Source organism: Rattus rattus, chromosome 7 (genome assembly GCF_011064425.1).
Source record: "Rattus rattus isolate New Zealand chromosome 7, Rrattus_CSIRO_v1, whole genome shotgun sequence".
Taxonomy (NCBI): Eukaryota; Metazoa; Chordata; class Mammalia; order Rodentia; family Muridae; genus Rattus; species Rattus rattus.
In genome coordinates this window covers 82,603,397-82,615,134 of record NC_046160.1, presented here as the reverse complement: position 1 = coordinate 82,615,134, position 11,738 = coordinate 82,603,397, and the positions used below count along the sequence as shown (strand labels likewise).

Here is an 11,738-nt window from a genome sequence, read left to right as displayed (position 1 = left end):
AACTTAATAGAGAGAAGGTTAATTTGGCCTATAGTCCCAGGTTATAGTCCATCATGGCAGGGAATCACAGGGGCAGGAACTTGAGAGAAGTGGCCATTTTATGTCCACAGTGTGCACATGGTAGTGCCCAGCTCGAATTTTCCTTTTTTTTTTTTTTTTAAACAAAGTTCAGAATCTTCTGTCTAGGGAATAGCACCACCCCAGACTGACAGGTCTTCTCACCCCAGTTTATGCAATCAAGAGGCCCCCCCAGAGACATGCCTGAAACTCTGTGAGATCTAGACACTCCCTGATCCAGGCTCCTCTGCTCAGGTCATTCTAGACTGTGTCAAGTCGATAGTTAAAATCATGACAACAGGCACGTGTCAGCCCCTTCTTTTTCCCAGAAGGGTTAAATGAGTAAATGTATTTTATGAAGCATTTTATGAAGTGTAAAGACATTCGCTATTAAGTTTCAGGCAGTTTTAGTTCTGGGATTGGACAGTTGGTTTGATTGGATCCGTGTAAACACAGGCCTCACGTTCCGACTGATGAGCCCAATTCAGGCGGCCAAGAAAGTTGGAATGGAGGGAGAATGACAGAGACATAGCAGATGAGGAAAGCAAAAGCAGGCTTTTTGAGATGGGCTGCTTCTTGTTTCCGGAAGACATTGTGAAGAGAAATGGCAGGTAGGCACACAGCAGGCACCTTACAGGACCAGTAAGAGAAGGGGAGGGACCAGGGCCTATAAAACACTCAAGCAGGAGTTCATCCAGTGGACTCCTAACCTTAGGACTCCGCCCATCCTCAAGGGAGAAAGCTGCTACTTTTGCTTTCTCAGCAGCTCTCTTGGTCTTCTACCTTTCCAAGAGGTCCAGTCTTTGTCTGAACAAGCTCAGAAATCTCACAGGCAACCACATGAGCCCTGTTACTGTAGCATAAGGGGACAGTGACTGGGATGTTCAATGCTGACAACAGGACTGTGTGAGGGAGAGACTGCAGTTGGGGGCATACGAGTGTTAGCACCAGTGGGAAGACTGTTAGGGCTGCTGAGGGAAGATAATGGTAACCTAAGGGAATTAGAAGCTGTTTCAAGAGCTATCACCTGTGTGTGTTACTAAGGGGGGGAGGAGGAGGGAGGGAGGGAGAGAGAATGAATTAAAAAAAACCAAAAACAATTTGCTTCTTTTCCGGTTCCCACAGCCGCAGCCATGAGCAGCAAAGTTTCACGCGACACCCTCTACGAGGCGGTGCGGGAAGTCCTGCATGGGAACCAGCGTAAGCGCCGCAAGTTTCTGGAGACGGTGGAGCTGCAGATCAGCCTGAAGAACTACGACCCTCAGAAGGACAAATGCTTCTCGGGCACCGTCAGGCTTAAGTCCACCCCTCGCCCCAAGTTCTCCGTGTGCGTCCTGGGGGACCAGCAGCATTGTGACGAAGCCAAGGTTGTGGATATCCCCCACATGGACATTGAGGCGCTCAAGAAGCTTAACAAGAGCAAGAAGTTGGTCAAAAAGCTGGTCAAGAAGTACGATGCCTTTTTGGCCTCCGAGTCTCTGATCAAGCAAATCCCACGTATCCTAGGCCCAGGCCTAAACAAGGCAGGCAAGTTCCCCTCCCTAATGACACACAATGAAAACATGGTGGCCAAAGTGGATGAGGTGAAATCCACAATCAAGTTCCAGATGAAGAAGGTGCTGTGTCTGGCTGTTGCCGTCGGCCACGTGAAGATGACCGACGACGAGCTAGTCTACAACATCCACCTGGCTGTCAACTTCTTGGTGTCCTTACTCAAGAAAAACTGGGAGAACATCCGGGCTCTGTACATCAAGAGCACCATGGGCAAGCCCCAGCATCTGTATTAGGATGCTCCAATAAACCTCGGTGCTGCCAAAACAAACAAACAAACAAACAAACAAACAAAAAAACAAAACAAAAAAAACCCACCACAATTTGAGTATCCTCAGGATACTATCCATTTCCTTTAAGATGAAGTCACTCTTTGACTGGAGCTTACTAGTAAACTTAGACAGTTTACTAGAAAGCCCTGGATACCCCCTGTTGCTGCTCCCCAGAGCTGGAATTCTATCTGGCCACATCTGGCATTCTCCACATGCCCTAGGGGATTGAACTTGTCCCACGAAAGGTCAAATGTAGAACTCTGAAATTGTTAAGTAACCATGATCTTAAGGGAATGAAGATCTAAAGAGCTAAGTGTGTGCTTTACTTAATTTCTACATGTGGTGTATGTTTGGAACTCACTGGGGATTAGAAGGAGATTAACCAGTCGTGGGGTGATTCTAAGAAATTTATTATCAAGATCATTTATTAAATGTATATTTAAAAGCCTAAATATTGCAGAAGTTATGAACCAAATGGATTTAACAGATACCTATAGAACATTTTATCCTAAAACAAAAGATTATACCTTCTTCTCAGCACCTCATGGTACCTTCTCCAAAATTGACCATATAATCAGTCACAAAACAGGCCTCAACAGATACAAGAAGATTAAAGTAATCCCATGCATCCTATCAGATCACCATGGACTAAGACTGGTCTTTAATAACAACAAAAACAACAGAAAGCCCACATATACATGGAAGCTGAACAACGCTCTATTCAATGACAACTTGGTCAAGGAAGAAATGAAGAAATTAAAGACATTTAGAATTTCATGAAAGTGAAGGCACAACATACCCAAACTTATGGGATACAATTAAAGCAGTGCTAAGAGGAAAACTCATAGCTCTGAGGGCCTCCAAAAAGAAGTTGGAGAGAACATACATTAGCAACTTGACAGCACACCTAAAAGCTCTAGAACAAAAAGAAGCAAATAGACCCATGAGGAGTAGATGGCAGGAGATAATCAAAATCAGAACTGAAACCAACCAAGTAGAAACAAAAAGAACTATACAAAGAATCAACAAAACCAGGAGCTAGTTCTTTGAGAAAATCAACAAGATAACCCTTAGCCAGACTAACCAGAGAGCACAGAGACAGTATCCAAATAAACAAAATTAGAAATGAATAGGGAGACATAACAACAGAATCCGAGGAATTTAAAAAACTCACCAGATTCCACTACAAAAGCCTATACTCATCAAAACTGGAAAATCTGGATGAAATGGACAAATTTCTAGACAGATACCAGGTACCAAAGTTAAATCAGGATTAGATAAACCATCTAAACAGTCCCATAACCCCTAAAGAAATAGAAGCAGTTATTTTTTCATTTAATTAAATTGGGTATTTCTTATTTACATTTCAAATGTTATTCCCTTTTCCTGTTCACTGGGGGTTCAGTCTTGGCAGGACCAAGGGCTTCCCCTTCCACTGGTGCTCTTACTAGGATATTCATTGCTACCTATGAGGTTGGAGCCCAGGGTCAGTCCATGTATAGTCTTTGGGTAGTGGCTTAGACCCTGGAAGCTCTGGTTGGTTGGCATTGTTGTTCATATGGGGTCTCAAGCCCCTTCAAGCTCTTTCAGTCCTTTCTCTGATTCCTTCAACGGGAGTCCTGTTCTCAGTTCAGTGGTTTGCTGCTGGCATTTGCCTATGTATTTGCCTTATTCTGGCTGTGTCTCTCAGGAGAGCTCTACATCCGGTTCCTGTCAGCCTGCACTTCTTTGCTTCATCCATCTTATCTAGTTTGGTGGCTGTATATGTATGGGCCACATGTGGGGCAGGCTCTGAATGGTCATTCCTTCAGTCTCTGTTCTAATCTTTGCCTCCCTATTCCCTCCTAAGGATATTCTTGTTCCCCTTTTAAAGAAGGAGTGAAACATTTACATTTTGATCATCCTTCTTGAGTTTCATGTGTTCTGTGCATCTAGGGTAATTCAAGCATTTGGGCTAATATCCACTTATCAATGAGTGCATACCATGTGTGTTTTTCTGTGATTGGGTTACTTCACTAAGGATGATATTTTCTAGATTATTCCATTTGCCCATGAATTTCATGAAGTCATTGTTTTTGATAGCTGAGTAGTACTCCATTGTGTAGATGTACCACATTTTCTGTATCCACTCCTCTGTTGAAGGGCATCTGGGATCTTTTCAGCTTCTGGCTATTATAAATAAGGCTTCTATGAACATAGTGGAGTATGTGTTTTTGTTGTATGTTGAAGCATCTTTTGGATATATGCCCAAGAGAGGTGTAGCTGGGTCTTCAGGTAGTACAATGTCCAATTTTCTGAGGAAGTGCCATACTGATTTCCAGAATGGTTGTACCAGTCTGCAATCCCACCAACAATGGAGGAGTGTTGTTCTTTCTCCACATCCTTGCCAGCAATAGAAGCAGTTATTAAAAGTCTCCCAACCAAAATAAAGCCCATGACCAGATGGATTTAGTGCAGAATTCTATCAGACCTTCAAAGAAGACCTAAACCAATACTCTTCAGACTATTCCACAAAATAGAAACAGAAGGAACACTATCTAAGTCCTTCTCTGAAGCCACAATTATGCTTATACTTAAACCACACAAAGATCCTACAAAGAAAGAACTTCAGACCAATTTCCCTCATCAATATTGATGCAAAAGTACTCAATAAAATTCTCGCAAACCAAATCCAAGAACACATCAAAACGATCATTCACTACGATCAAAAATGCTTCATTCCAGAGATGCAGGAATGGTTCAATATGCAGAAATCCATCAACATAATCTGCTATGTAAACAATAGAAAATAATCACATGATCATTTCATTAGATGCTGAGAAAACATTTGACAAAGTTCAACACCCCTTCATGATAAAAGTCTTGGAAAGATCAGGAATTCAAGGCTCATATCTAAACATAGTAAAAGCAATACACAGCAAACCAGTAGCCAACATCAAACTGAATGGAGAGAAACTTGAAGCAATCCCACTAAAATCAGGGACTAGACAAGGCTGCCCACTCTCTCCCTACTTATTCAATACAGTACTTGAAGTCTTAGCCAGAGCAATCAGACAACAAAGAGGTCAAAGGGATACAACTTCCAACATATTGGCACAGGGGAACATATCCTGAACAGACCACCAACGGCTTATGCTCTAAGATCAAAAATTTACAAATGGGACCTCATAAAATTGCAAAGCCTATGTAAGGCTAAGAACTCTGTCAATAGGACAAAACAGGAACCAACAGTTTAGGAAAAGTCTTTACCAATCCTACACCTGATAGAGGGCTAATATCTAATGTATACAAAGAACTCAAGAAGTTATACTCCACAGAATCAAATAATCCTATTAAAAATGGGGTACAGAGCTAAACAAAGACTTCTCACCTGTGGAATATGGAATGGCTGAGAAGCACCTAAGAAAATGTTCAACTTCCTTAGTCATGGAAATGCAAATTAAAATAACCCTGAGATTCCACCTCACACCAGTCAGAATGGCTAAGCTCAAATCTCAGGTGATAGTAGATGCTGGTGAGGATGTGGAGAAAGAGGAACACTCCTCCATTGTTGGTGGGATTGTAAGCTGGTACTGCCCCTCTGGAAATCAGTCTGGAGGTTCCTGAGAAAATTGGACATAGTGCTACCTGAGGACCTAGCTATACCACTCCTAGGCTTATACCCAAAAGATGCTCCAACATATAACAAAGACACATGTTCCACTATGTTCATAGCAGCCTTATTTATAATAGCCAGAAGCTGGAAAGAACCCAGATGTCCTTCAACAGAGGAATGGATACAGAAAATGTGGTACATTTACACAATGGAGTATACTCAGCTATCAAAAGCAATGACTACATAAAATTCATAGGCAAATGGATGGAACTGGAAAATATCATCCTGAGTGAGGTAACCCAATCACAGAAAAACACACATAGTATGCACTCACTGATAACTGAATATTATCCCAAAAGCTTGGAATACCTAAGAAAAAAATTCACAAATCATATGAAACCCAAGAAGAAGGAAGACCAACATGTGAATGCTTCATTCCTTCTTAAAAGAGAGAACAAAATACTCACAGCAGGAAATACAGGAACAAAGACTAGAGCATGGACTGAAGAAAAGGTTATCCAGAGACTGCTCCACCTGGGGATCCATCCCAAATGCAGCCCCCAAACCCAGTCACTATTGCTGATGCCAAAAAGTGCTTGCTGACAGGAGCCAGATGTGGCTCTGCCAGAGCCCTACTGATACAGATGAGGATGGTTGCAGTCAACCACTGGACTAAACAAAGGGACCCCAATGGAGGAGTTAGAGAAAAGACAAGGAGCTGAAGGGGTTTTCAACAATGTAGGAAGAACATAATATCAACCAACCAGACCTCACCAGAGCTCCTAGGGACTAAACCACCAACCAATGAGTACACATGGAGGGATCCATGACTCCAGCTGCATATGTAGCAGAGGATGGCATTGTTTAGCATCAATAGGAGGAAAAGCCCTTGGTCTTGTGTGGTCTCGTTTCCCCAGTGTAGGGTAATGACAGGGCGTTGAGGTTGGAGTGGGTAGGTGGGAGTGGGAACATCTTCATAGAAGCAGGGGGAGAGAGTAGGCAGGGTATGGGAGAGGGTGGAAAGGGGATAATATTGAAATATAACTACATAAAATATCCAAGAAAAATTTAAAAGCTTATAGATTACAATGAAAGAGATAGTTACAATTGTAGTAACAGTAGTTATCATAGTTTAAAATTATTGATGACATATGCTAGTACACATCTTAGTCACTTTCTTATTTAATCTCTGTAACAGCCCCATCAAATGTTTGTGTAGGTCAATCATTTCTTTCCACATGATAATAAGGAGGTTGAGCCTTATAAAGTATAAGTCACTTGTGCAAGGTGACATAAGTAGTGGTTGGCGTAGATGTGGATTGATGTAGCATGGACAGTCTCATGCAGTGTTATAGATTTACCTACAGTATATACTGGTAAGTCAGTTGTCAGCAGAATGACCTTGACAACTGGGGTGACAATTCCAATCAGCCAGAATTCAGTTGAACATCATTTAAAAGTAGTTATGTTACAACTCATGAGTTTCAAGGTCCTATCAGATGTGAAGACTATGAAAAAAATGTGTCATTTTTAGAGATATTTAAAGGTAGACAAAAGGACATCTTGTGTGTCTATATATGTGTGTGTGTGTGTGTCTGTCTGTACATATGTGTGTGTGTGCATGCACATGTCAAGGCCAGAGATCAAGCTCAGGTGCCATTCTTCAGGATTTGTCCTTTTGACTTGTTGAGGTAGGGGTTCCAACTGTGACCTGAGGCTCACCAATTAGAATAGATTGGCAAGCAAGCCCCAGGGATCTGCCTGTGTTTGCCTCCCTAGCTCTGGGATCTAAAGAGTATGCTACCAAACCTGACTTTTTACATGAGTGCTGGGGATTGAACTCAGGCCTTCCTGTGTGGGTGGCAATTACCTTGCAAACTTGGCCATCTCTTCAGCCTCTAAAAGGGCATTTATTATCTCAAAGACAAACAAACAAACAAACACAAAACCAACCAATCAACCAATCAGGCAAACGAAACAAAAGCAAAAACCACAAAACCCAAAAATCTCCCATGACCTAGCAGCCTAAAGAGGCTATGAGGAACTGAAGGCCCACCCACTTGTTTGTGACAGAGGTGAGGCACAGTGCCTGATGCGGGGAACTTCACAACATGGGAACAGGTGACGTGGAGTGAGGCATCCACAGCGGCCACAGAACCAGTCTGGCTTCAGGAGAATACAGTGGGCATCCATCCAAGCACGGGGTCACACTGGACAGCTAAGTAACTTGAGCCTTTTACATAACGGGGAGGAGCACTTAGGTTTACAGCGAGCAGGATCCTGCTTGGTCATTTTGAAGCTTCCTGGAGCAACTTCGTCTTTTGTGTTTGAGTCATTGGTGGGGAGGGAGAGATGCTTTCTTGACTGTGCCCTTTATCCCTTCTATTAAAATGACAGCAGTGGCCTGATCATGGATGTCAGTGACATTCAGTTTTCAACCTCTTTCCTCTTCATGGATGCTTGTGCTGCTAATCTAGTTCCCTTCCCTTCTCCTTTCTCTTCTTTAACTTCCTCCCCTCATCTCCTCCCCTTCTTTTCTTTCATTCCGCAGTGGAGAGCAGACACCAATTGAAGGCACAAATGAAGGCTTTCATGCGATGTCTTGGTCCAAAGCTGGAAAGGTGACATTCAAAAAAAAAAAAAAATGGAAGTTTTAACTCAGAAACTTAGAGATGTGATATCGAATTCAAAGCTATAAATATCTCACTAGAGAAAAACCTGACTTTGCACTAAATTGTATTTTCAAAAGAAAGAAATTATAAAGAGAGACTTGAATGTTACAGCGTGACAAGTTCTTTGCTATTATAACTTTTGTGGACTGGTAGCTGCAACATTTAATTTAGCCCAATAGATTTTCCTTTGCTGGTGGAGGAGTGTGTGCACATGTGCTTGTGAATATGGGGAGGTCGGAGGTCATTCATTTCTCAGGGTGTAATTCCTCAGGAGCTGTCTATCCCCTGCTCCCTGTTTTTGAGTGAGTTTCTCCCTGGCTTAGAGCTCACTAATAGGCTAAACTGACTGAAGGGAGCTCTGGAGTCACTGGTTCCTAACTCCCTTCCCAATAGTAGGCTTACAGAAGCTGCAACCCTGTCCAGCTTTTTATGCGACTCCCGGGGATTAGGACATAGGCCTTCGTGCTTGACCAGCAAGAAGTTCACTGACTGAACCACCTCCAGCCTCCCATTTTACTTTTTCTAATTTACTCTTCTCCCACGATGTCTTTGTATATTATGCACACATTACAAAACTTTTCATCCTAACGTAGTTAATGTTATTCGGCCACCATTACCACATAACACAGCGGCCTCTCATCTCCTAAATCTCAATCTCTGTGCCCACCAAACTATACCCTCTTCCCTGTTAGCAACTACTCTTTTGCTTATTGTCTTTCTCTCTCTGCTGTGTCATCTATGTGGAAAACACAGTGCTTACCTTTTTGTAGCTGGTTTATTTAATCTCCCACAATGCCCTCAAGTTTCATCTGTGTTGTAGCACATGAAGCACAATTTCCCTCTCAGTATCTTCTTTTGAGCATATGCCACATTTTTTCTTGCATAAGGAGCTTGCTTTATTTTATTGTGATGCTGAGGGTCAAATCCAGATCCTTGCATATTGTAGGAAATTGTCTACCACTGAACTACATCTTCAGCTCTAGTGATTTTATTATTTATTTATTTAAAAATTTATTTATGTACTTTTTTAAATGTAGGAGTGCGCTGTCTGAATGTACACCTATGTGCCAGAAGAGGGCATCAGATCCCTTTATAAATGGTCATGAGGGTTGCGGGGAATTGAACTCAGGACTTCTGGAAAGCAGCCAGTGTTCTTTTTTTTTTTCTCCATCTTTATTAAATTGGGTATTTCTTATTTACATTTCGAATGTTATTCCCTTTCCCAGTTTCCAGTTTCCGCCCTAACCCCTCTTCCTCCCCTTCTATATGGGTGTTCCCCTCCCCATCCTCCGCTATTACTGCCTTCCCCCCAACAATCCTGTTCACTGGGGGTTCAGCCTTGGCAGGACCAAGGGCTTCCCCTTCCACTGGTGCTCTTACTAGGATATTCATTGCTACCTATGAGGTTGGAGCCCAGGGTCAGTCCATGTATAGACTTTGGGTAGTGGCTTAGTCCCTGGAAGCTCTGGTTGGTTGGCATTGTTGTTCATATGGGGTCTCGAGCCCCTTCAAGCGCTTTCAGTCCTTTCTCTGATTCCTTCAACGGGGGTCCCGTTCTCAGTTCAGTGGTTGGAAGCAGCCAGTGTTCTTAACCACTGAGCCACCTGATTTTATTTTTAAGGTGTGTTCTCTGTACTATTAACTTTGAGGAGCAGTATGGCAGGTGTTTAAAGCTTCTATTGGAAGAGAGAGTGGACACATTGGTAATGTGGTTTCTAAGCTAGAAAACAACCTGATGTGCTGGCTTCTCAGAGAGTTCAGACCTAAAGCGACATTTAAATTATTAAAGATAAGAAATAGAGTTTGTTATCTGTTGTCTACAACTACACAAAAATAGCTATATACAGAATTTATGTTAGATGTAAGGAAGAGGCTTCAGGTAACGTTGAGACACTAGATTAGAAGATTTAAGAATAGATTAGATACCGTTCACCACAATGCCAATGAAGCAAAAGTAGTGTCTCTCAGAGTCAGAGGCCTCAATTTTATTTTAGGAAGATTAAAATTTCTCTTCAAGGCCTTCAGGGACAGATGAATCTATTTGTCTGAATACTTACTTTACAGGTAAAGTGACAGGACTTTGGTCTGCAGTCTTCCCACAATGGAGCTTTTGGCAGGGCCTGCCTTCTATGATCAGAGCTGCTATGTGAGGTTGCCAGGCTTGCTAGCAAGGCTATTTTAGCTGTGAGCTTTAGTGTTCATGTTACATTGGTCATTGAATATAATTACCAAAAAAGTACATCATGTTAATGTCTTTGAAGGCCGTGCATTGAATGAGTCACTCTGAAAAGTAATTTATGTTTATACCTCCTCCCATCCTCACTACACAGCGTAAACTTTGCAACAGGAGCAAGCACATGTTATCTTTTGCAGAATCAGTTCAGTATGTGATGTTTAGATGGGGTTTCCCAAAAGCAGAGCTCTAGATAAGGCCTGGGAAAGTCAAATGATTTAATGGGAAGGAGGAACTTTCTCTTTAGAAGAGGATGGGAGGAAAGAAGTGCAGGGAAGCCAGGTTAGTAAGAATGTGGAACTGGCCCGGAGGCTGAGGCATTGGGTGAGCTAGCCAGTGCAGTTCGAGAAAGCTCGCTCTGGTGGTGTGGGTATGGAGAGCTGGCAGGCTGACCAGCTCAACTGCCAACCAGGCCCAGATTCAGGGCTTTGAGCTTGCCCATCTAGCATCTATCCCAACTATGAACTGTTACGAGTGTGTGAAAGAACTCTTTCTGCAGACCCAAAGCTGCAGAATCTCCATTAGAAACAACAGGGTTTCAGAGAGGAGTCCCAGTGAGGATCTAGTATTGATAGTGTAAGCAGAAGCCAGACCAAAGAGTCATTGCAATGAACATTTGTAAATAAAGAAGTGTGGGCAAAAGGGTATAATGTGGGACACACTGTAGCTTCCACAAATATATATTTTTTTGTTTTTTACTTATTTTTATTTTCTTTTTGTGGGAGGTTACAAGGGTGGAGGGTGGATATGAAGGGACAGGGAGATGAGTGGGATTGGAGTACATCATGTAAAATTCACAAAGAATAAAGGTTAAAACCAAGAAAAGAAAACAAAATAAATAGCAACACAAAAGCAACAGCAACAGCAACAAGAACAAGAACAAGAACAACAACCACCACAACAGAATGTGGTCTCAGCTACAGACCTCCTCCCTGGGAACCAGCAAACAAGCTCTGCCTCCAGTTGACCGCATCTTGAAGCTCACTGTATGCAGCGATTGGTTAAGACCCTGCTGGATCCTGGGGGTGGTGGGTGTGACTTGCTAGCCAAGGAAACTCCCAATCAGGGCAAGGCCATTTCTCTTCAAAGGAGGCTGCCCTACATTGCCTTCACTGGTGGGGGGATAGTAGCGCTGATAGGAGACAGGACTGGTATCCAGCAAGGTGCTGGTGGTCTGCTTAGATTCACACTGAATTCACTCCATTTAGACGCACGTTTAGAATTCCTAGGGTCACAATGTGTGGGAAAACTTACAAGAGGAAGGTTGGCAGGCTAGATTCCAATCACTGTGGGATGGTCTATCCAGCAAGGAAGGGGTCCAATGTAATACATTTACCACCAAGTGACAGGTGAGAGGA

The 11,738-nt window shown here is 42.7% G+C and overlaps 1 protein-coding gene across 1 annotated transcript; it reads left to right on the top strand.

The window, feature by feature from the left end:
- Window positions 1-1,166: 1,166 nt before the first annotated feature.
- On the top strand, window positions 1,167-1,871 carry LOC116905741 (60S ribosomal protein L10a-like). Its single transcript, XM_032908708.1, has one exon. It carries the CDS (start codon window positions 1,191-1,193, stop codon window positions 1,842-1,844), a length of 654 nt encoding a protein of 217 aa, XP_032764599.1. The 5' UTR covers window positions 1,167-1,190; the 3' UTR covers window positions 1,845-1,871.
- The last annotated feature ends 9,867 nt before the right edge of the window (window positions 1,872-11,738 follow it).

Coding starts and splice junctions, on each gene's coding strand:
- LOC116905741 (XM_032908708.1), top strand. CDS start 1,191: ATGAGCAGCAAAGTTTCACGCGACACCCTCTACGAGGCGGTGCGGGAA.